At 39.7% G+C, this 25,875-nt stretch overlaps 1 protein-coding gene across 8 annotated transcripts in view; it reads right to left on the bottom strand.

Annotated features, from left to right (window-relative positions):
- PTK2 (protein tyrosine kinase 2) overlaps positions 1–25,875 on the bottom strand; it is a 325,228-nt gene that overhangs the window by 210,047 nt on the left and 89,306 nt on the right. For all 8 annotated transcript variants that reach the window (XM_023514953.1, XM_023514950.1, XM_012807025.2 and 5 more), the window contains 2 exons: positions 11,768–11,994; positions 1,198–1,364 (listed from right to left, as the gene is read on the bottom strand). In XM_023514953.1, the coding sequence (XP_023370721.1) occupies positions 1,198–1,364; positions 11,768–11,962 (362 nt within the window). In that variant the 5' untranslated portion in view covers positions 11,963–11,994. The remainder of the gene's footprint in view (positions 1–1,197; positions 1,365–11,767; positions 11,995–25,875) is intronic.

Here is a 25,875-nt window from a genome sequence, read left to right as displayed (position 1 = left end):
TATTTCTTAGACGAACTCTGTAAGTGGCACATTTTATTCAACTTAGGATTTATTCACCTAAACATCCTTGTTTTACTTTTAAAAATGTCTACCATGATCAATTTAGATTATTGAAATGAAAGTTAACAGACTTTGAACATATGCTTCAATTTACAATTATCTTTATTTCTATAAAAACCTATAATTATCCTTATTATCTATAAAACAAAAACACCAGTGGAACCCATATTTTGCAAGTTATATCTCTCAAAAGTAAGTATTTTAGATGTGCAGTTTACCACTTACATCTTGATTTACTTAATCATGAAAATAATTATTAGGGGAAAACCAGGAGAAAAGGACATCATAGGGAATTCTTTTTTTCAGAGAGGGTCTCACTCTGTCACCTAAGTGCAGGTGGCTTGATTATAGCTTCCTGGAGCCTCCTGCCTCAGACTCTAGAACAGTTGGGACTACAGGCATATGCCAACATACTCAGCTAAATTTTTGAAATTTTTTGTAGAGACAGGGGTCTTACTATGTTTCATGATCTGGTCTTGAACTCCTGGGCTCAAGCGATCCTCCCACCTCAGCCTCCCAAAGTGCTGAAATTATAGGTGTCAGAAATTATAGGTGTTATACTCGTCAATTATGTGAATTCTTTTAACTCACCTTGAAATAATTTTGTTTCCTTCTTGAATTATTTCAGTAGAAGACATTAAAACATTACTACCTCATTATTTTAATGTTGCATTTGAATATCAAATATACACCCACTCTTGGAAGGTGAGCTCTAGATTATTGGGTATAACACAGCAAACTATATAACCCATTGATAGGTAATTAGGTGTGGCCTCCCCATAGGCACATCAGGTCCTGCTAACATTTAAGGACCATAAAGTAAAAATATTTGGGGCCTGAGTTCTATTTAAAGCAAAGACAAAGCAATAATGATGAGAAATGTGACTAGCAAAAGCCTATCCTAATAGAATGAAATCAGACAGCTTGAGAAATCAAAATTAATTATGCCCCAAAGCTAGAGTAAACAGAAGTCTGGAAGAGATCACTGGTTAATAATTACTAACCAATTTCACTTACACAGGAGTTGTAATGGCAAGTAGTGTGAAAATTAAGCATATACATTCATCCTTTTATGCATGCTTTTAATACACAAATCAAATCAAGTGTGCATCACACCAAAGTACATTTGCATCTTACTTCCACTCTTCTGGGGGGTGGGCAAGTTCATACTTCTCCCTCACACTGGAGACGCCCATGTCCACGTGAAGCCAGTGAACCTCCTCTGACCGCAGGTGACTGAGGCGGAATCCGTAGCAGGCCACGTGCTTCACTTTGTGACTGTCCACTATCTTCTGAATGATGCCCTAAAACATACCCCCCACAAAAATGACTGTTACAAAATGAAAAAAAACAAAAAAAACAAAAAACCTATATGCCAGAAAATAATGCAATGTTCACTGTTTTGAGAAAATTATCACAAATCTTTGGTAAAAGAGTATGAAATCTAAAATAAATTACTTAGGAATCTCTCTCAAACAGTAGTTTTATGATAAGAAAGTTTTGAAAAACACAAAATATGCTCTTCTCCTTTCTTTAACGATAGACGAGGCATGTAAACTTAGGAGTGCGTTTCTGCGGCTCCACCGTCATCACCCTCCGAACCTGCCAGAGCGTGCCAGCTACCCTTCAGTCACCCCTTTCTAAGGACCAGCCCAAGGAGGGGGTATGTTTTCTACACCAAGGAGATTATGTTATTCAGTATCAGGATACAACATTAACACCATTTTTTAACAAACATACACTTAAGAACATATAATTAAGGCTACATAGGCTATGTTTCTGACAATATTGAAGATATATATGAAATGTTCTTTGAATTTGGGCATAATGTGTTCTCTATAAATTCATTATATAGCAATCTAAAATACTCCCTCAAATCTAATGCTTCTGACATGTGGGCCCTTGAGTTCAGATAGAAGGTATAAAATCATCAGAGAAGGCTTCCTAACAAAGTGAAGTTTCCCCTGGGATGTGGAAAGGTAAACATTCCAGAACCAACTCTTGCCCTGTACCAGGCTAGGTGTGAAGCCTCTGTGAGAGTATGTTTAAAACAGGCAGAATGGATGGAAGACTCCTTTGGAAACATGATGAAACATCTCTGCCCTTTACCTGAAGTTATGCAAATCACAACCCACCACAATCTTCTCAATCTTCTAGGTAATTAAGAAAATTTTTAAATTATGCTGATATTAAAATGAAAATGTCTATGAAAGAAAATCATCACTGGTTTATTAAGAGCTAACAATTAATTGAAATATATAATATAATACAGCTTATAATGTAAGAACATCTTAAAAGTTCCTGCACTGGCTGGGCACAGTGGCTCACGCCTGTAGTCCCAGTACTTTGGGAAGCTGAGGTGAGAAGACTTCCTGAGCCTCAGAGTTTGAGGTTGCAGTGAGTTACGATTGCACCACTACACTGCAGCCTTGGTGACAGAGTAAGAACCTGTCTAAAATAAAAGTTCTTGTGCTCACCAGGTATTTATTTTGTTATTGATAATATAATAAAGGACATTCCCAGCCCTCTCCATGAGAAAAGATGAATTACAACATGTATCATATACAAAAACTGTTAGAAGGCCAGTATTGCACACTGAGGACGTGTGCTGTGTCATACTTTGTGTGGCAGACTGCCCAGCGCGCACTGAGCGGATAAAGTAGTATAGTCACACTCCCTTTAGGAAGACCCAATCCCAGGTACAAAGTTGTATATAAGCACAGGAAGTGGCAGAAAGAGGAATGGGGGATGGGCAGAAGGAAAGAGTACCGTGGCACTGGAGGGAAAGCATAAACAAAGGACCAGGCTATCACAGTCAAGACAGCTTTGAAAGAAGATGAGTTCATATCAAGACAAAAGGGTGTTTACAGCCTGTAGATTTCTATGTGGAAATGAGACACGCACAAACAATACTTTACCAATTACATTTGACACATAATGTCCTTCATCCACACTAATAAAGAATAAAATTAACCTCAAAATGATTATCAATTTGATGGATTCCCCCCCAAATCCCAGGCATTTCATTTTTGTTATGATAATTTATATTTCCCTGATTTTCCAATTTCCTAGTGAGATGAGGAAATTTTGTTCATTTATAAAAGTTTTTATTTTATGATTTTGGCTGGTTCAATTTGGTCACTTATCTTTTAAATGTTATAGTACTTTGAAACAAATGACCTTTACTAGTGTTAGAAATAGGTCATGTGACCCTTTCTTTCATATCCATTCTTTCTTGGATGTTAATTCATTCACTGAAAACCTCAAGTGCCCACTGTATACATGACAGTAGCAACAAAATGTTGGAAAGATGTGACACTTACTACCAAAGACTTAAGAGTCTCACAGGAGAAAGGCACAGTATGAATATATACAAAGGAGTATTAATTGGTCTGTGGAGAAGGGGAAAGACAAAAAGAGATATTGGATATTTTTAGCTATCTTCTCAACTTACTTTTCAGTTTGCTAGAAGAGATATCTGAAGCAACACATACTGTAACACTGTTCATCTCTTCACTTCCTCCTAAGAATCACCAAGTACACTCCTCAGTACTTATCCTCCCACAGTGTGCAATGTCTTTTTCTCAGTTTCTTTTTCAGATACTCTTCACAGTTGGAAAAACCAATGAATTATTCCTACCACTCTTCTCTGATCATGCTAAAGAGCCATCAGTACTGAGTTATCACCAAAACAAAGATTGGAAAATTCAAATCCTCTTCACCACACGTTTCTTCCTCCTCTTGGTACAGTAGTAGACCAGGGGTCCTGGTATAAGTCCTCCAAAACCAAGAATGCATTTTAGTCTCTTGAGGATCCATAGTCACTGTTTTAGTTCCTGCTGCTGCTATAGGAGATCACCCCAGAGTTAGGGGCTTAAAACACATCAAATGTTATCTTTCAGTTTTATAGATCTGAAATGGGTCTCAATGAGCTACAATCAAGGTCTCCGCAGAGATGTGCTGCTTTCTGGAGGCTCTACACATCCTTCATTCAGCCTCTAGAGGGGCACCTGCATTCCTTGGTTCATGGGCCTCCTTCTCCACCTTCACAGCCAGCAGTGTACCATCTGACTCCTCTTCTATAGTCATCTCCCTCTGACCATAGCCAGGAAAGGCCTGCTACTGTTAAGGACTCAAGATGTTCTCACCTCAAGTTCCTTAACCTTAACCACCTGCCAAGTCCCTCTGGCCATGTTAAGAGATACCTGTACAGGTTTTGGAGATTAAGATGTGGACATCTGTAGAGGCCATCATTCTGCCTACCAAAATCACCATCCCTGATTAAGTATCTTGTGATCAAAGTCTTTCTCGTGCTCTGCTATTTCATGTTCTTCCTAACACAGCTCTTATTCTTAGGGTCTCCTTTTCTAGCTTTCTTCCTAGATGATGCTCTCCACCCAACCAAACAACAGTTTAACTTTAAGACCTTCACAGTCCTTTGTGGAACCAAAATTATATGATTCCCTAACAGTCAGTGTTCAGGCTGTTTGATGTACACTCACCTGCCCCTCTCTCAGAGAGACAGCTTACATTTCTGGTACACAAAGGGTCAAGTACAACACCTAACAATGAATGCTGGAGACCACGGGACTGTTCAAGGAAGGCCAGCAGGCTGAACTCAGGGAAAGTACCTGAAGGATTGCCTTGCCCCACAGCTACCAGTTATTTTTAGCACAGGAAAACTCTGCTCACAGTACTTAGAAATTCTACAAACTCACAGAACCTCAAATTATTTATGTATTTTCTCCAGACAGGAGGCTGGTTTTAAATCTATCACAATGTTACTTTCCACTGCTAGTCTTCTCACTACTAGCTTGGTAACAGTAATTAGTATTAATCTAACCAAACACACCTACCTTTTAGCAAACTACGTAAGTGAAGTTAAAGGATGTCTCAAAAGCTGCCCCTTAAAATCACAACACAGGAAATTAAAGTTAAACGTGCCTTCATCTAGAAAGGGGCACCTTTCAGGACATGCTACATTGAGGAAAGTACAATGTAGCAGTCAGGAAAACTTTAAGGAGTTTTGAGTGAGACAAGAATATGGTCCAAGAATTCAACTGCAATGTAATCTTTAGTAGCTATTTGTTTTAGACCTTGTTATTTCTTTTTTAAGAAACAAGCCAGGAATGAAGGTTTGATAAAAAGCAATACTAAAGTATGACTACGGACAGGCATAATTTTTGATTATTGATTCAGTATCTTTGGGGTTATTCATCTATTAAGGCTTTTTACTTCTGTAACAAATTTTTCTAATTTATATTTCTGTCAGGAATACTCCATTTCATCTAGGATATCATAGGGTCATTCAAAAAGTATCTACTGAGCACATGCTGTTTTCTTGCTTGGCACTGCTAAAAATGCCATGACAGAACTGTAAAGTAGAAAGATTCTTACTGTGATGGAATTAATGAGTAATGGTGGAAAACAGATAATAAACTAGCAAACAAACCAAGAAACAAGACAATTTCAATAATGATAAATAATATGAAGAAAATATAACTAAAGAGGGTGATGGAAAAATAGAAATGGTGGGAAGCAAGGGAGCTTTCTCAGACTGAGAACCCTGGAGGCAGAATGAGGAAGGGTGGTAGCAAGACAGGGTGAGAATGAGCGAAAAGCAGCAGCTCCTGCAGGTCCTTGTAGGCCACAGAGGGGAATCTGGCTTGTATTCGAGAGAAAGGGGGAGCTCCTGGGGTATTTTGAGCAAATTACTGATTAGATGCTTGGCACATTACAGAAATAGGAAGAAGAAAAAGTGCGTCACCAGTAGGACGGAACGTCACAGGGCACGAAGTGGGAGAGGGAAGGGTGGGACTCTTGAAGCACCTGCATTTTGACTCTAAATGAGGCCAGGTTCTGGCTGGAAGAGTGGAGTGCTCTGGCCTTCACCTTACTAGTATCCTTCTAGCTGACTGAGGGAGCAAGTGGGGTACGGGGATGTCAGGAGACCAAGTTATCATATATGTGACACACAATTAAATGTGGCTACTAGAAAGGGGCTCAAAGGAAGGGGTAGCAGTAGAGATAACATGAGATGGGTGAGTTCCAGGTATATTCCAGAGATAATGTAGACAAGATTATGCCACGTATTGAATATGGGGTACAAGCAAAAGAGGTATAAATGATTCCAAAGGATCTAACTAACTAAAAGATGCCGTAACCCTTAGACCAGTGGTTCTCAACCTTCCTAATGCCACAATGTATTTTCATTGTTAAAAAGGGGTCACGACCAACAGCTTGAGAAACGCTGCCTTAAGACTGAAGAACTGGATGGTTCCTTTGTAGCAAGTGTAAAGATAGAGAAGTGAGGTGGAGGGGCTGGGGAGGGGAGGGTGTAGGAACACGTGGAAGTCCCAAGTACTGCAAGTTAAAGGAAGTGAAAGTGTGAAGTGCTTGTTGAGGAGAACAGAACTGGGGAGACACACCATGACAGGCTGGTGGTAAATCTTGGATGAGATCAATGAGAGCTTGAGGACAGGTGGGGAATGGCAGAGAGGTGGGGTAAATCATGTTTTTAGATTTAAGAGATTACACAAGGCTGTGTGAGAAGTGCCAGGGGGAATCACACACAAGCAAACGTGCTGATGGAACACTGCCTCTTATATCCTGCTGCAGGCTCACTCTCCACACACCAGTACACCATCTAATTGTTTTCTGAAAGTGAGCCCGTGGCACTAACTTTTCACATCACTATTTGTCTGCAGATACATTTGCTCTACATTACCTTAAGTGATAATTTATCTGATATAGAACTTCTGAGGTACAAGATATTTTCTCTGAGTCCTTCTAAGATACTATTCCAATGTCTTCTTGCACCTAGCATCTCTGATAAAAGGCATGCTATGTCATTCTGTCTCTTAGGTAGGGGATTTCTCTGGCAGAACTGGAATTTTCACCATGTCAGTATTATTCAGAAGTATACTTACAATGTTTCTAGATGACCCATCTTATTCAACATTGTACAGCCTGTTCTGGAGTGACCCATACTTATCTCCAGAATTGCCATAACACTTGGCCAAAGCCATGGCCAAGACAAGTGATGTTTGCAACCATAGGTTCCTGGGTTGTTTTGGGCAGAACATATCAGCCTATAAGCACTATTTTTAGTAACCGGATTTATGACTTATACCTGATTTTGGTGGAACCTGGGCAGTGACAGAGCTGGGCAACCACCTCACAGCCCCCTACCAAAAAGATGCATTAGGATTCCTCCCACAGAGATGCTTTACACATAAGCCAATGACTAGATGCAGTTTAGAGAAAAAACATGTCCAAGGACAAGAGGCCTGCACCTGAGATCTTTATGTCTCTTACATGAATATCATTTTACTACTATTGCTGTACTTCATACATTAACTGTAAATGAAGTCTTATGAATCCTTTCAGTAAGCAGGAGAAATAAAGCTTCTATAATGAAATATTACAAGAATCCACATCATTTCCTGGGGAAAATACATTTTTACTTCTCAAAGGTTTTGCTTCTTCTGACCTAAGCAGTCTTCCTCATAATTATTTTCTACAGAGCTTGACTGCCCAATAGAAATATAATGCAAGCCACATATATACTTTTAAAATTCCTTGTAGCCACATTAAAAAGAATAAAAGGAAATAGGTGATTCAATTTTAATAGTTGTTTATTTAACCTAATATATGAAAAGTATTATTGTTTCAATATGTAATTATGACAAATTATTACAACATTTTACATTCTATTGTTACCGTAAACCTTTAAAGTCTGGTGTGTATTTATACATTTATAGCATATGTCCATTCAGACTTGTCACATTCAGATGTTCAACAACTGCTCATGCCTACCCTAAAATGGCAGTGTAACTATACAGTCTTTAGGATGACTCTAACTATTCAGTTAATTTGGATAATAAAAAACCAAACCATTTCAGAAAATAACTGCATGGCTTCCCCAGTGCTACTACTAAATGGTCTGTTTCTTTCTGCCAAGTTACTATACTTACATTTTTTAAATGTTTGTAGAATTTATTTGAGATGCAAAGGTACACATAACCCAGACAAGTGAATAGCCAAAGGCATTTAAAAAACTCAACTGGCTTGGTGCCTGTAGCTCAGCAGCAGCTAGGGCGCCAGCCACGTACATGAGAAGCTGGTGGGTTCAAACCCAGCCCAGGCCTACCAAACAATAATGACAACTACAACAAAAAAATAGCCGGGTGTTGTGGTGGGTGCCTGTAGTCCCAGGTACTTGGGAGGCGGAGGCAAGAGAATTGCTTAAGCTCAAGAGTTTGAGGTTGCTGTGAGCTGCGATGCTACTCTACCAAGGGTGACATAGTAAGACTGTCTCAAAAGAAAAAAAAAAAATTAACTGATTAGAATGCCCTTTCCTAGTGAGTGTGAAGCTCTCTGACACCGATTTATTCTTTGCATGCAGATGTGCAATGCTTTCTACAACGCCAATATTTTGGTGCTCATTGCAGGGTGTCATTGTGAGTATCCTTTACCCCACAAGAGGGATGTTTTGTACCCTGGGTCCTCAGCTCCCCAGGAGTCTGACACTGTGTGCTGTGGGTTTGGTTTGTATCTTCTGTGGTCAGAGAACTTCAGAGTAATGATTTCTTTGATGCTGGTATCATCAAGGCCCAGCTCTTCCTCAGCATCCATGACACCGTGCTGTTTGCCTGTCAAGGAAGTTTCTGGAACCCTCCGACTTAAACCTGGATGAATAGTTTTAGAGGTGGGGAAGTCTATGATCAAGGTGCCAGCTGGTTCAGTGTCTGGTGAGGGCTTGTTCCATCTTCTCTTGCAGCGTCCTCACATGGCAGAAGTCAGAAGGACAAAAGGCTATACTTGCACTCTTGACTTATCTCCCTTTCTGTTCCACAGTTATCAGGAACAGATGCCACCATGTTTATTCCATTGTTCTCTTCCCTGACAATACATGTTAATCTACGTATCCATATTGTCTTTTTGTCTGAAACCTCTTAATTGAGAGAAAGATATCACAGACATGTTCTTCAGAACGACTTTGTTGAGGTGTGCAGATCTAGCCATTAATCAATTTAAAATTATGATACTGCATTTTCAAATGTCACAGTATTAAAGCATTGAATGGAAGTGGGTTATGAATAATACCCAATCTTTTGTCACAGTGGCCCAGTATCATGTGGTCTCATGATATCCCAGGAGAGGTGTATGATAGGCCAATTGTGGTATTTCTGTCTCAAGTTGAAAACCATCAACTGATAACAGTAATTAAATTTCAAACATTTGCCAATCACAATAAAATGAAGCACCTTACTTTTCGGTCACATAGATTGGCTCATACTGGATCTTCACAGAAGTTTGATAAATGTGTTCTCCCAACTTATGCATTTGTGTCTGATTAGATTTTACTTTGTAAATATGAACGTTTTTGATGCCTGTAAGTTTTTAACATTGGCTAAAGGCTGACATGCCTGCAGTGACCAATGGCTCTTTCTATAGCAGCAATCCTTTCAATTCAGAAAGCATCCTACTAATGCCTTGGCATATCTGTTACAAAATCTTTCCTAGGTGAATTTTCTGATATAATAAGCCTTGACCATTTGCTAAAGGTCTTGTCAAATTCATTATCTTTGAAAGGTTTCCTTCCTGTATGAATGCTCTGAAGTTCATTAAGGTTGATGGAATGGTTTAACATGGTGGTTCTCAACCTTCCTAATGTGGCGGCCCTTTAATACAGTTCCTGTGGGTCACAACCCACAGGCTGAGAACCACTGGTTTAAGGAGTTTCCTCTTCCACTGCATCTGAATTTTACAAAGACTAAAATATACACTAAGAGCCTTCCCATAAAGTTACATCTATAAGGTTTCTTTCCACTATGGTTTATCTGATTAACTTTAGGGTGAGACACTCATTGCAAGCCTTTCTACTCAATGATTCTGTCTGTAGTAAGGTTAAATGTAAAACACAAAACTAGAAAAGCCAAAAGCTTCGTTAAAAACTTATAAAGAGAAGCTATCATATTTCACTCTGTACATGACCAGATACTAAAACATATTTCCATCCTTAATGATTCTCCTTTTAATAACAATCCACCTAATGTGCCTGATGCAATGGTACATTTCAAAACTATTAAGAAAAGAGTGTAATTGTGATGGTTGTGTTCATCAGTGCAATGGAAGCATTTCACATTGTATATCAAATCAGCATACTGAGTCCCATACATGCATCAATGTACAGTTATGATTTAATAAAAACAAAAAAAAATCCATTTAAATAGTCTGTTAATATAATTTTGGAGGTAATATAAAATTATACATAATTCATATGCAAGACTTTAGCTTTAAAACTAAGATCCACTCATCTTTTTACTTTGCTTAAAAATAGTAAAGGAAAATAAAGAGTAGCAAATGAATAACTTCATTATTGTAAAAAGAGAAAGACAGACGTATCCAAACATCCTAGTCACTAGATGTTTCTCCTTAAAGATGAACATAGACTGAGGGGGGGGTGGGGGTGGGAGTTAACACTTTATCATCAGAGCAAACACTTTTCAAAAATTTAAATGTGGAACTCAGCTTTCCTTTTTTTTAAATTTTTTTAGGATTAAACTTTTTTATTTTATTTTTTATTAAATGTTAGCTGTGTACATTAATGCAATCATGGGGTACAGTGTGGTGTTTTCATATACAATTTGAAATATTTTCATCAAACTGGTTAACATAGCCTTTATGTCATTTCCTTAGTTATTGTGTTAAGATGTTTATATTCTACTTTTAGAAAGATTCACTTGTACCCTTGAAAGATAAACTATAGAAGTGATCCCTCCAATCACCCTGAAATCACAATGTTACCTTCTTGCTTCCCATTTTCTTTTCTTTTTTTTTTTTGAGTCAGAGCCTCAAGCTGTCCCCCTGGGTAGAGTGCTGTGGCATTACAGCTCACAGCAACCTCAAACTCCTGGGCTCAAGCGAGTCTCCTGCCTCCGCCTCCCAAGTAGCTGGGACTATAGGCGCCCGCCACAACACTCGGCTATTTTTTTTTTTTTTTGGTTGCAGCCATCATTGTTGTTTGGCGGGTCCGGGCTGGGGATTCGAACCCGCCACCTTAGGTGTACGTGGCTGGCGCCTTAGCCGGTTGAGCTATAGGCACTGAGCCTTGCTTCCCATTTTCAGGAAAAAAGGTAGTTACCTTTGCCTGGCATGTCCTTCTCTATCAATTCTGTATTACAAACTTTCACCCTTCAAAGCTCAAAAGGAAACCTCCATTTTAGGTATCATTCCTCCAGGCTCCCACAAGTCCCGGTAACCACCTCCAGCGAGGCACTTTCTGCACTAGACTGTAATGAAGAACACAGATGTCTCTTCCCCACAGACCCAAACCTAAGAGCAAGCACCTTATAGGAACCTTTACATCCCCAGACCTAACACAGTATCTGGCACAGAGCATATATTCAACAGTTTTTAAAGAAATTATACTATCTGAAGTTATTCAAATACTTCTAAAATTATGCTTTATAGAAAATTTTCTTATTTTGTAAGTATTAGAAGCAATTTTACTTGTTTTGTTTCCTTATAATCTCCCAAGAGTTAAAAAAAAAAAATTAGAAAGGAAAAGTCAGTAATATTACATAACTAAAATATGATTCAGTTGTTAATTTTTCTAAGAAATTTTACAATTAAAATTCAGTCACATATTAACTAAATAAATCTTAAACACTAAAGAAGTCTCATGCGAAAATGTACTTACCCTGACATCAGTAGCATCTCCATGCCTGATAATACTGGCCCAGGTAGCTGGCTCACTATTGCTTTCAAAATAATGAAAGACCTTTAATACTCGCTCCATTGCACCAGGGGAACGTTCCATGCCAGTACCCAGGTGAGTTTTAGTACTCGAATTTGGTGTGTGATTCAAGTTTGGGTCAAGGTAAGCAGCTGCCATTATTTTGCTAGATGCTAAGTATCTGTCATATTCTGTTAAGACAAAAAAAGTAATTTTCAGTATATAATATTTGAAATCTATCAATTACATTTAGGTATGTTGATATTTATGTTAATACTCCTCTATTTTCTCTTTCCATGATATGTTATATGCAAAAAGAGCTTAAGGAGAAAAGACCCAACCTACCAAAATAAGCATTGTGCCCCCCACACCCAGAGCAGTACTTGATTTACAGTAGGATAATAAATGTTTGTTAAATTATTAAAAGGCCAGGACTCCTATTTCAGCTGTGTCAAAAATTTAGTATTGGCTCAGCGCCCACAGTTCAGTGGGTAGGGTGCCGGCCACATACACCAAGGCAGGTGGGTTCGAACCCAGCCAGGCCTACTAAACAACAATGACAACTGCAACAAAACAAATAGCTAGGAGTTGTGGTGGGAGGCTGAGGCAAGAGAATTGCTTAAGCCCAAACGTTAGAGGTTGCTGTGAGCTGTGATGCCATAGCACTCTATGGAGGACTCTGTCTCAAAAAGAAAAAAAAAATTAGTATTATTTAGAAACAATGTAGTAACTTAACACCCCTCCCTCTTTTCTTAGCACAGCCTTTATATTTGTGGGGAACTCTCATAGCAAAGCCAATGTTAATGTATTAACATTTTTGAAAACTTTCAACTAAGAAAAAAGTAGTTCTTTCTTCATCTAAGAATAGCTCAATTAGTTATTATATATACTAAGCACTGATGGCTTAAAATGCTATAATCAAAACAAGGTCTTTTACTTGGTCACGTTGCTATTCTATCTGAAGAACAGATACAGGACTAATAGTAAACCAAAAAAGCATAAAGAAAGTTTTCAAAGTATAACACAGGACTTCCACTGAAGTATGAAGGAACACCTTGGATAAGACTAAAACACCCACTGAGAAAAGTGAGAAAATCCAGATTAAAGTTTTTTATTTATTTATTTATTTCTGGGACAGAGTCTCACTCTGTTGCCTGGACTAGAGTGCAATGGCATCATCATAGCTTGCTTCAACCTCAAACTCCTCCTGAGTAGCCAGGACTACAAGTGCACACCACTATGGCTACCTAACTTGTTATTAGTTTTTGCAAAGACAGGATCTCCTTATATTGCCCAGGCTGGTCTTTAACTCTTGGCCTCAAGCAATCTTCCTGCCTCTGCCTCCCAAAGTGGTAAAATTATAGATGTGAGCTTCTGTACCTAACCAACATGGGGCATTTCTAATCACATTAAATATTTCTCATTTTGGGGGGCTTGAAAAGGATAAAATTGTACCTTGAAAGTGCTTTATCAATTCAGAATATTAAAATACTTAAGTTACATATTTGTGTTAGATTTCCTAATCTACTATGTTATAGAAGCTACCACAACATGCTCAGTGGCTGAAATAAGAGCTGTAACAGAAATCTGTCCTCCCCATTTCAGGCTTAATAGTTAAAATCTATACTGGAAAAGAGGCAAAAGCCATGAAAATATGAACACTGTCCATAAGGTATCCAGCCATGAATATGAAAAATACAGACAGATGTGGCTGGATACTTTCCACCAGCTCTGTTACACCTGCTTGGATTTTGCAATTTCATCATACTAGTAAAACAAAAGAGTTTTTTCTTCGTCCAATTCTACATCCATAATTAAAAATGAGAAAGAAGTGAGACATCAACAGAATCAATAAACACCACATGATCATTTCACCAGACGCTAAAAAAGCACCCAATAAAATTCAATATCCCTTTGTAATAAAAACTCTCCATTAATTAGGTATAGAAGGAACATACCTAAACACAAGATAGGTTGCATACGATGAACCCAAACCAGTATCATATTGAACAGGGGAAAACTGAAGGCCTAGCCACTGAAACCTGGAACACAATAAAGATGACCACTTTTACCACTTCTAGTCAACCTAGTCCTCAAAGGCCTAGCTAGAGCAGTTAGGCAAGAGGAAGAAATAAAAGTCATCCAAATTGTAAAGGAAGAAGTCAAATTAGTTTGTTTACAGATGCCATGATCTTATATTTGGAAAAACCCAAAGACTCCAAAAAACTCTTAGAACTGACAAGCAAATCCAGTAAAGTTACAGGATTAACATCAACATACAATAATCAGAAGCATTTCTATACACTAACAGCAATCAATCTGAAAAGAAATCAAGAAAGCAATTTCATTTGCAATTGCTACAAAAAGATACCTATGAATAAATTTAACCAAAGAAGTGAAAGATCTATACAAGGAAATGTATAAAACACTGGTGAAAGAAACTGATGAGGGCACACAAAAAAGGGGAAAGATATCTCATGATTACGAATCAGAAAAACTGTTAAAATGTTTATACTGCCCAAAGTAATTTACAGATTTAATGCATTCCCTATCAAAATACCAATGACATTCAAAACAGAATTTTTTTTTTTTTTTAAGAGACAGAGTCTCACTTCATCGCCCTTGGTAGAGTGCCATGCCATCATAGCTCGCAGCAACCTTCAGCTCTTGGGCATAGGTGATTCTCTTGCCTCAGCCTCCAGAGTTGCTGGGATTACAAGCACCCACCATAATGCCTGGCTATTTTTTGTTGCAGTTTGGCCGGCGCCAGGTTCAAACCCATCACCCTCGGTATATGGGGCCAGTGCCCTACTCCCTGAATCATAGGCGCCGCCCAAAACAGAAATTTTTTAAAAAACCTAAAATTCACATGGAACCAAAAGACTAAATAGCCAAAGTAATCTTAAACAAAAAGAAGAAAGTTGGAGGCAATGTACTCCCCAATTTTAAATTATACTACAAAGCTTCAGTAACCAAATCTGCATGGTACTGGCATAAAAACAGATATAGAGAACAAAGGAACAAAACAGAGAACCCAGAAATGAATCTATATACCTCTAGCCAACTCATTTTCAATGACAGTGCCAAGAACAAACATTGGGGAAAAGACACTCTCTGTTAGATGCCCATCTGTGAGTGCATACAAAAATCAACTCAAGATGTGATTAAAGACTTACAAATCTGAGACTTGAAACTAAGAAACTTCTGAAGGAAGACATTGGGGAAACACTGGGAAAAGCAAACATTTTGGGGGCAAGTCTCCAAAAACACAGGCAACAAAAGCAAAAACAGATCAAAAATAGACAAATGAGAAGACATCACATTAAAAGCCCTCTTCACAGCACAGGAAACAATCTACCAAGTGAGGAGAAAACCTGTAGAATGGGAGAAAAGGAGTATATGCAGACTACCCATCCATGAAGGGATCAGTAACCAGAACACACAAGGAACTCAGAAGAAGACATACTAATAGTCAACAGGTATGTGAAAAAATACTCAACATCAAGATCAGAGAAATGCAAATTAAAACCCAATGAGGTTCTATCTGTCCAATCTGGCTCTACCAAAAATATATACATTAGACATCCCAAAACATGCTTTCTTTGTATCATATTGGTTCAATTTATTATTAGTAAATAGCCTCCCTAGTCCTTTTTGCCTTCTTCTCTACTACAAGTTGAATATCCTTTATCTGAAATGCTTGGGACAGAAACATTTCAGACTGTTTTGGATTTGGGAATATTTACATTATACTTATTGGCTGAACATCCCAGACCTGAAAATAAGAGATCTGAAATGCCCCTTTGAGAATTTCCTTTGAACATCACATCCACAATCAAAAAGCACTTTCCTTTGTTTCCCTGTCTCATTTGCTTTCCCAAATAATCACTGCAGCTGAAAATCTGTCCAACTGCCTGTTTTATTCTCTATCTAGATCTAAACTGCTCTAGCAAGAATCTTAGAACTAAACCAATGAACTTAAGTGGTGCTAAATTGTAAACCCAAACTATGAATCACATTTCTTTTATATTCAATATGAAAATGTTATTAATGGCAAAAAGCCTAAAGTAGGCTCTAGGTCCCAATAATTAACCAAAACTGTTATTTCCTAGAGCCCAGAAGGCACACAGAAGACAGAAGGACAGACCTGTGTAATATTCAGAGAAAAGAGAAGGAAAGAGGACTATATCAAAAAAAAAAAGTTTAAAAGAAGATACAGACAGTAGGGTTAGGAGCTAAACCAAGAGCAATTGCTTAGAAACCAAGTTAAATAAATGTTTCCAGGAGAAAGAGATGCCAAATGAGTTGCCTGGTCAAAAAGGAACCTTTGCATTTGGCAATTTAGCAGATACTAGAGACCCCGAGACATCAGTTTCTTTTTTTTTGGAGACAGAGCCTCAAGCTGTCCCCCTGGGCAGAGTGCCGTGGCATTACAGCTCACAGCAACCTCCAACTCCTGGGCTCAAGCGAGTCTCCTGCCTCCGCCTCCCAAGTAGCTGGGACCACAGGCGCCCGCCACAACGCCTGGCTATTTTTTTTTGGTTGCAGCCATCATTGTTGTTTGGCGGGTCCGGGCTGGGGATTCGAACCCGCCACCTTAGGTGTACGTGGCTGGCGCCTTAGCCGGTTGAGCTATAGGCGCCGAGCCGAGACATCAGTTTCAATGAAGTGGACTGCAGTGAGGAAAGCTTGAGAGTAGGCTTAAGACAACATGTAAAGGAGGAGGTGCAGGCAGCAAAGAAATCACAGCGCTTTGTTGTAAAGGGGAACAAAGACATAGGGGCCCATTTGGCAAGAACATAAGGTCTGCCGAATGGCTTTGGTATCCGGCACATGATGGCCCCACAGCAAATATACTGACTGAAAACCAGATTAGGCAATTTAGCAGATGTTCACCAAGATATTTAATTAAAGTCCCACCTTAACCTAAGACAGACTATGCCTATCCTTCAACAAATAAGAACAAATTGAGCCAAGTATTATGAAGTTAAGGAAGAAAACAACACACAAATGAAAAACCTTTATTGAATACTGACAATGTGTCAGGTACCTGAGCAGGTCTTTTGTACACAACGGCCTACACAGTGAGACCAACCACTGCCCAAGCTTACTGCCAGGCTGAGATAGCAACCTGAATAGTCTGGTGACCTAAGAGAACAGGTAGGCTGGGGCAATTAGGATATGCCAGGTGAGTCACACAGAGAAACAAACTGATCTGTGGACCACTCCTTGAACATCGGGGTATCTGGAGTCAGCAGTTCCTTAAATTAGTTTTGTTTACTGTTTCACAGTGAAAAATAAATTCTGAATATTTAGTAGTCTTTGCTCATCATCTTAACATTTCTAGTCTCCTAAAACTATCTCCTAGCAATTAGTTTTTAAAAACGTAAAGTTACGAGTAGCTGGTACTGTGCACTGAGATCTGAGCCAGGAGGACTGGATTAAATCCAGCTGCATACATATTCACTGTTAACATTTCAACATGTCATTTAGCTTGACTACTGTTGAAGTGGCCAACACTGTAGTTACACCATTGATTTCAAAGTACTATCACAACAACTAACTATGTTAACATGTATAGGTACAAAGAAATCTATAAAGTGCTATGTAATACGATGATAATGATGCCGGTGATTATGCAAAAAATACTTGTATATTGGGCACGTGTGTGGCAAAACTATTCTATTAATTCATTTGACCCATACATAAACACTATGTGGAATGTCCTATTAGTAACCTCATTTAAAATGAGGACATTGAGCCGTTAGAGGTCAAGTGACTTGCTCAAGTTACCACAGCTAATAAAACCAACACACGTTGGCTATAAAATCTGTCTTTTTACCCCCACTAGATAGACGCTACTCCACAGATGGTCCACAGCCCAGCAGCACAGCCGCCACAGGGCAGAGTGTGAGAAAGGTAGAAGCCAGAGTCTTACCACAAACTTACCGACTCAGAAGTGTGTCACTGGGTGAACCATCTGCAAATGACAAGTCTGGGAACCATAGCACTGGGTCATGTGGATCAAAACTAGAAAGTTATATTGTAATTTACTTTACCATATTTATTTACTTTCCATCTACTAATTCATGGTTCCCATCCCTACTCCCCAGACAATGTATCACACAATGAATAAAATGCTTTTCTAAGCCATTAGGACAGAGTAATAAAGAGGAAACATCTTCTGGCCCTATAGTACTCATGAGAAAGGCCAAAAGAGACACAGTAGTAGGGGGCAAGGCTAAGAAAGGAACAGGTACAGGCCAGACTTGGGGCATGTTGAGGAAAGGACTCTCACAGAAGGAGTTCTAACCTAAGGTCTTAAAAATGGCAAAAGTTATGCCCAAGAGAACATACAGTCAAAGGTGTAAGAGAGAGTGATCCAGGGAAAAAACACAACAGCCAACAAACTTTAAATTTATAAATAGACAGCAGGAGAGCAGGACAAGGACCAGCTTGAGAGGCAGTGAGAAGTCCAGCTGGTGTGAGATGTGCACCTAGGCAGCAATCACAAGTTGAATTTGAAGGCTTTTGTTATGATCCAGACAGTAATAACTATGGCCTGAGAAGGAAAAAGACTTGGCTCGGCGCTTGTGGCTCAAGTGGCTAAGGCACCAGCCACATACACCTAAGGTGGTGGGATCGAGCCGGGGTCCGCTAAACAACAATGACAGCTGAAACCAAAAAATAGCCCGGCATTGTGGCGGGCACCTGTGGTCCCAGCTATTTGGGAGGCTCAGGCAGGAGACTTGCTGGAGCCCAGAAGTTGGAGGTTGCTGTGAGCTGTGATGCCACAGCACTCTACCCAGGGAGACAGCTTGAGGCTCTTTCTCAAAAAAAAAAAGGGAGAGGGGGAGAATGACTTGAGAGCTATGAAAAAGCCAAGAGGACAAGGATTGACTGACCTGTGTAAGTAAACTTCAGAGAAAAATCACCAGCCATTTTCCTGGCTGGACAGCTGAGTAGGAAATGATACCATTCTGTTGAGATAAAGAATACAACGGGGGAGCTACTGCTTACTTGGGGAAAGAAAGGAGCAGAAAGTGCAATAATTATTTCCATTTCATGCCTGTTACACACCTAAATGCAACTTGTACTGGAATGAAGGTGATCACGTCATGCCCACAGCAAAGGAGGAAGGAGTAATCAGGAAGCCTGGACTTCTGGAAGTTTCTTCTGAAAATAAGCCTTGTCTGCCCCCACCTATGTAGGGTGTGGATGGGGGGCACATACAATGACTCATATTAGTCTTAAAGCAAACTTATCATTGGGGAAATACTCCCACGGGTGCTCTTTTTCTTTTTAGGGGGCACACTCTCAACAGCACTACTGCAAAGACTCTACACAGTTAAAACCGCTGAGCAAAATAAAAAAGTGATTTTCCTGGACCCCACCCAAGCATCACAGCCTGTGGAGGGTACCCTCTGCCCCCTGGCAGCTGGGTTTTCCCTGACGCCAGTCTCAGGGGCTGCAGGGGCCATTACTTCCAAAAGATGCAACCTGACACATCTTCACACTTGCATGCTGAAAAATCTAACATCTTGATTAATCTGCTTAGAAATGTCACACAGATAACATTTTGAAATTTTTTGCAAAGACTTTGATTAGGAAATGAGAAAATGCTTAAACAATGAGTATGTGCAGAAAATGAAGACCAAGAGGAGACGGTAGGGGGATGAAATGTGAAAGAGAATTTTTAATCCTCCAGAGCAATGGTTCTCAACCTGTAACTGTATTAAAGGGCCATGGCATTAGGAAGGTTGAGAACCACTGCTCCAGAGGAATCTGGAAGACCTAAAGACTCTTGGTTGACAGCTGAAAGAATCCTATTTTACTTGGTCTCTACGATCCTTAGAGTGGAAAGTGAGCCATGAGACAATAAACCCTAGGATTCTAGAATATTTGACAAAACCTTTAGTATTATCTCTCCTCTACCAACAAATGTGACTTCTACTATGTTTCTTTCCTTTGTCTAAAACTAGTGAACATGTGAGCACTTATCTCCCTCAAGAAAATTCTATTTTATTTAAATTTAAAAAGTGATTTCCCTAATATGCAGAGATTAAATGGACTGATTTGGAATTCACTGTGGTAAAGGCTGCTTCACAAGACAAGAAGGTCTAACTCTAGACCTAGGGCTTCCATCAGTTTATCTAATAAGTAACTGTTTATGCAGCACTTACAAGCCAGGAGACTGTTTAAGAACTTAAAAATGAAGTTATCTGATCCTCATAATAACCTCATTTCCTCACTTTACAGATGAAGGAGAAGTGACTTAACCATACTGCCACACACGGGCATACCTCATTTTATCACGTCTCCCTTTATTGCTGTATTTCCTTTGCAAATACTGTATTTTTCTGTTTATTGTTTCTTTACAAATAGGTTTGTGGCAACCTCGCATTAGTCAAGTCTCTTAGCACTATTTTTCCAACAGCTCCCTCTGTGTCTCTGTGCCACATTTTGGTAGCTCTCACACTATTTGAATAGTTTTCGTTTTTCTATCTGTGATCTTTGACATTATTGTTGGAACGGGGGGGGGGGGGAGGAGGCTTAACCATGCCCATGTAAGACAAACTTAACCCATAAAACAATGTGTGTTACTACTTCACCAACTGGCCATTCCTCTCTTTCCCTCTCCTCCCATCTTCCTATTCCCTAACAGAAAAACACTGAAATTAGAGCAATTTATCATCTTACAAAGGCTTGTAGTGTTTGTGCAAAAGGAAGAGTCCTGCCTCTCTCAATTTATATCAAAAGTTAGAAATAATTAAGCTTAAGTGAAGAAGGCATGTCCAAGACAAGATAGGCCCAAAGTTAGACCTCTTATGCCAAACAATGAAGTTGTGAATACAAAGGAAAAGTTCTTGAAGGAGAAACTTAAGTCTGAAAAATTGTGAGAGCTACCAAAATGTGACACAGAGACCCACAATAGCACAACTGTTTCTGCTGATATGGAGGAAGTCTTAATGGCCTTAACAGGAACAACTTTCCCATAAGACACAGCCTAATCCAGAGCAAGGCCTTAATGCTCTTCAATTCCATGGAAGACTGAGAAAGGTGAGGAAGTGGTAAGGAAGAAAGCTGAAAGCTAAAACAGAAGCTGGAGGTTAAACAAGGTTAAAGAAAGAAGCCACCTCCTTAATACAAACCTGTAAGGTGAAGAGCAAGTGCTAACAGAGAAGCTGAGCAAGTAATGCAGGAGATCTAGCTTGGGTAAGGGAAGAGGCGGCTGTATTGTCAATGTAGTAAAACAGTCTTTACTGGAAGAAAATGCCATCTAGGAATTTCATGCTTAAGAAAAGTGAATGCCTCGCTTCAAAGCTTAAAGGACAAGTGCTCTTGTTAGGGGATAATGCAATGCACATCTACCACTCGAAAAATTCCAGGGTCCTTAAGAATGACATGAAATCTAATCTGCCTGTATAGTAGAAATGGAACAAAGTCTAGATAACAGGACATCTGCTTCCAGGTTTCACTCCATATTTTAAAAGCCCACTGTTAAGGCCTACCACTCAAGAATAACACCAAAAAGATTCCTTGCAAAAGATTATTGTTCACCGGCATGCATCTGTCACCAAGAGCTCTGATGGAGATATGCAAGGACTGTTTTCATGCCTAACACAACACCCATTCTGCAGCCTATGGATCTGACTTTCAAGTCTTCTTATTTAAGAAATACACTTCTTAGGGCTATAGTTGCCAGAGATTGTGATTCTTCTAATGGACCTGAACAAAATACACTGAAAACCTTGGGGAAAAGATTCCCCATCATAGATGTCATGTTAACATTCATGATTCATGGGAGGAGGTCAATGTATTAACATCAAAAGGAGATCAGATGAAGCTGATACCAACCCTCATGAATGACTTTCAGGCATTCAAAACTTTCATGGGGAAAGTCACTGCAGATGTGATAGAAATAAGATAACTAGAATTAGAAATAAAGTCTAAAGATGTGACTGACTTGCTATAATTTCATGATCAACTTGAATGGATGAGGTGGTTCTTTTGAGTGAGCAAAGAAAGTGATTTCTTTTTCCTTTTTTTCTTGAGACAGAATCTCACTCTGTCACACAGTGACATGATCACAGCTCACTGCATCCTCAAACTCCTGAGATTGCTGAAGCAATCCTCCTGTCTCAACCTGGGACTATAGGCGTGTACCAACACATCTGGCTAATTTTGTTTCCCTTTCTTTTGTTAGAGATGGGGTCTTGCTGTGTTGTTAGGGCTGCTTTTTAAACACTTAGCCTGAAGCAATCCTCCTGCCCTGGCCTCCCATAATGCTGGGATTGCAGGTGTGAACTACTGCCACCTGCCTAAAAGTGATTTCTTTTTTTTTTTTTTGAGACAGAGCCTCAAGCTGTCATCCTGGGTAGAGCGCTGTGGCATCACAGCTCACAGCAACCTCCAATTCCTGGGCTCAAGGGATTCTCCTGCCTCTGCCTCCCAAGTAGCTAGGATTACAGACGCCTGCCACAACACCCAGCTATTTTTTGGTTGCAGCCATCACTGTTATTTGGCGGGCCTGGGTTAGATTCAAACCCACCAGCTGAGGTATATGTGGCTGGTGCCTTAGCCGCTTAAGCCACAGGCACCAAGCCTAAAAGTGGTTTCTTGAGATGGAAAATCTATTCCCGGTGAAGATGTCGTAAGCATTTTTGAAATGACAACAAAGAATTTAGAATAATATCATATCAAGTTTATTTGAGGATTTACTCTAATTTTAAAAGAAGTCTACTCTGGGCAAAATGCTGTCAAATAGCATTACATGCTACAGAGAAATTATCATGAAAAGAAGAGTGGATCAATGCACAAACTTCACTGCTGTCCAATCTCAAGAATCTGCCACAGACATCTAGCCTTCAACTACCACGTGATCAGGAAGCAGTCATCAATGTCAAGGCAACACTCTCTACCAGCAAAAAGATTATAACTTCCTGAAGGCTCAGATCATCGTTTGCACACTTAATGGAATATATAGCTTTTATGTGCACTGGGATACAAAAAAAAAAAAACACCTCTTGTGACTGACTTCATTTCCATCTTTACTACAGTGGTCTGGAACTTGACCACAGGCAGTCTAGCTCCATCAGCCGTGCTCTCGCTGGCTAATCCTTGTTGCAAATGGCCTTGCTGGCTTCTGGCTTCTGGCTTCTCTGGAAAACCCTGTCACTAGTGGTCCACACTGCTGCATGACAACACTTTCTCATCATCACAGTCCTCACCACCCTCTCCTGCCCTCAGCTAAGGGCCAGCTGCAGTTTACTACCGCACAGCCAGCTGGCCTCATTTACTCATTTTTGCCTTTCCCTTGTAGGCAAAGGAATGTGCCCCAACTCCCTCACATTAATTAATTCTAATGACAACACACTGTAAGAGGTGTGTTTATGCAGAAAGTAAATTAATACAGTATCTATATGTTCGTATTTTTATATAGGTCAATAGATAGAAAATCCTACTGTAGAAGAGCTGTTAGCCTAGTTAGGGGAGTGAAAAGGAGGAAGGAGGAAGAGAAGGGGGAGAGACACCAACATGACTGTAATTGCAACTGCAATAAGTACTACAAAAAGTTACAATTCTATAGAATTTTAAAGAATAAGCCCAAATCCTTCCCTAATTATTACATTACACTCACACTGAGTGCTGGGACGCAGTGCATGCGGGTGGGAGGGTGAGGAGGCTTATCAGAAAGCCCAGCAGGGAAGGGCCTCCAATATCTATTTACTTTCTTTTTTTTTTTTTTTTGAGCCTCAAGCTGCCCCCCTGGGTAGAGTGCCATGGCATCTCAGCTCACAGCTATCTCCATCTCCTGGGCTCAAGCGAGTCTCCTGCCTGAGCCTCCCAAGTAGCTGGGACCACAGGCGCCCGCCACAACGCCCGGCTATTTTTTTGGTTGCAGCCATCATTGTTGTTTGGGGGGCCTGGGCTGGATTTGAACTGGTCACCTTAGGTGTACGTGACTAGCCCCTTAGCCACTTGAGCCACAGGCACCGAGCCTCTTTTTACTTTCAATTCAAAAATCCCTTATCCCTTGGTTCCAGGAAATTTTCTTCCATCATTTCTTTGATTATTTTATCTTTCCTTTCTTAATGCCATGCTAATTAATTTTAGCTCATTACCTGCAGGTTAGACCTTCTGGATTCACCACCCTATCTTCTTCTTTTTCTCTTCAGTTTATCTTTCCTTTTCCTATTCTGTGAGATTTCTTCAACATTTCCTGGTGCTTCTACTGAGTTTATTTCTCCTTTTTAACTTTAAATTTTCTTGTTCTTTGAATGTACTTTTGAAAAAAGACTCCTGTTAGGGCAGTGTCTATGGCTCAAGAAGCAGGGCACTGGCCCCATATACCAGGGGTGGCAGGTTCAAACCCGGCCCAGCCAAAAACCACACACACAAAAAAAACCTCCCTTGAAAAAAAGACTCTAGTTTATCTTTCATGGTTGCAAATCTCTTATCTCTCTAGAGATCTTGTTTTTTATGTTGTTTGTCTCTGTGCTTTGGCATCACATTTTCAGACAGAGGGTGTCTCTGGACATCTGGCCGTCCCCCTTTGGCTTGGAGCCCAGTGTATGAGGGCAGCATGCTATCTCCTGAGCTGAGCAGAAAAGCAGCCCTCGTGTCAGGGATCCCCTAATGTCAGAATATGCCCTTTCCCTAGGACCAGTCTCACAGAAGAGCATTTCAATCTCCTGCTGGGTTCTAGGAGAAAGAAAAAGCATGCCAAATGTCACCCCATCCTCAACTTTCAGTGCAAGAATGAGTTCAACACACCATGTTTTACCAAAAATTTTCCGTAACAAAACTTCCGAAACTGTGTATGTAGAAAACCCACAACAGGCTCAGCACCTGTGGCTCAAGTGGCTAAGGCGCCAGCCACATACAACTAAGGTGGCGGGTTCAAATCCAGCCCGGCCCGCCAAACAACAATGACGGCTGCAACCAAAAAATAGCCGGGCGTTGTGGCGGGCGCCTGTGCTCCCAGCTACTTGGGAGGCTGAGGCAGGAGACTCACTTGAGCCCAGGAGTTGGAGGTTGCTGTGAGCTATGAAGCCACGGCACTCTACCCAGGGTGATAGCTTGAGGCTCCATCTCAAAAAAAAAAAAAAAGAAAAAGAAAACCCACAACAGAGGGAAAATCAGTAATTTACTATGACGTTTCAACTATTACAGCTTTGAAAACTTGAAATGGCTAGATATATCATCCATCAGACTATCAACACTAAATATATCTACACTGAGCTATTATTTATTTTCTATTGACAAGACACCTGGCCTACAGGTAACAGAGTAGATAAAACTTCACCTACCAGTAAGTCTCCAAAACAAATTTTTAAAAGAACAAACCCAATATAATACCTGTGTATAATGGAAGGTTTAAATTTTTACAGATGTCTCAAGGAAAGCTTTCCGGACAGTGACACCTGAACAAGACTCTGCTTAAGGAGCAGCACTTGTTTAATAACATTACCTCCAACTACATAACTCTTAAACTACTATACAGATTCTTTATCTGTTAGAATGCAAGTAGTAATACCTCCCCTATAAGTCGAGATAATAAACATGAAGTATTTATTAGCAAGATATATGAAACAAAGCACCCAGTTGATACAGGAGCTGTCAAAGAAAGATAAATTGAATTCCCTAGGCCAAGAAAAGACAGTTAAAATAGGAATGATGTCTAAATGGAAATTCTGTGAGACCCTCCCCTTGAAAGATAATTCACAACTCCCATTTTAGTCCTAATTAGCATCTATCTTGTTATCTCTCATTATTTTCATAAATCCTTGTCAAAAAAGGAAACAGATTACTTTTCTTATTTGATACATATTATTAATCCAACAACCAAATTAAATACAAATGTTCATTTGGAATTTCCCCCTAAACCTTGTCCTATAAAAAAAGTGTTTTCCTAAACTGAAAATATGCCACCAGATACCATTCCATCATGAGCTTACATAAAAGTTAAAGAAGAACTCAGAATAGTCTGGGATTGCTAAGCTTCACAGAGATAGCGTCAATTTCACAAAACAGTAAAATTTTCATCAAAAAGTAATATAATATATATT

The sequence above is a fragment of the Otolemur garnettii genome, unplaced genomic scaffold, assembly GCF_000181295.1.
Source record: "Otolemur garnettii isolate 467f Iridium unplaced genomic scaffold, OtoGar3 scaffold00062, whole genome shotgun sequence".
In the NCBI taxonomy this organism is placed as follows: Eukaryota; Metazoa; Chordata; class Mammalia; order Primates; family Galagidae; genus Otolemur; species Otolemur garnettii.
The sequence above is the reverse complement of the archived record's forward strand: the minus strand, read 5'-3'. Positions and strand labels throughout refer to the sequence as shown.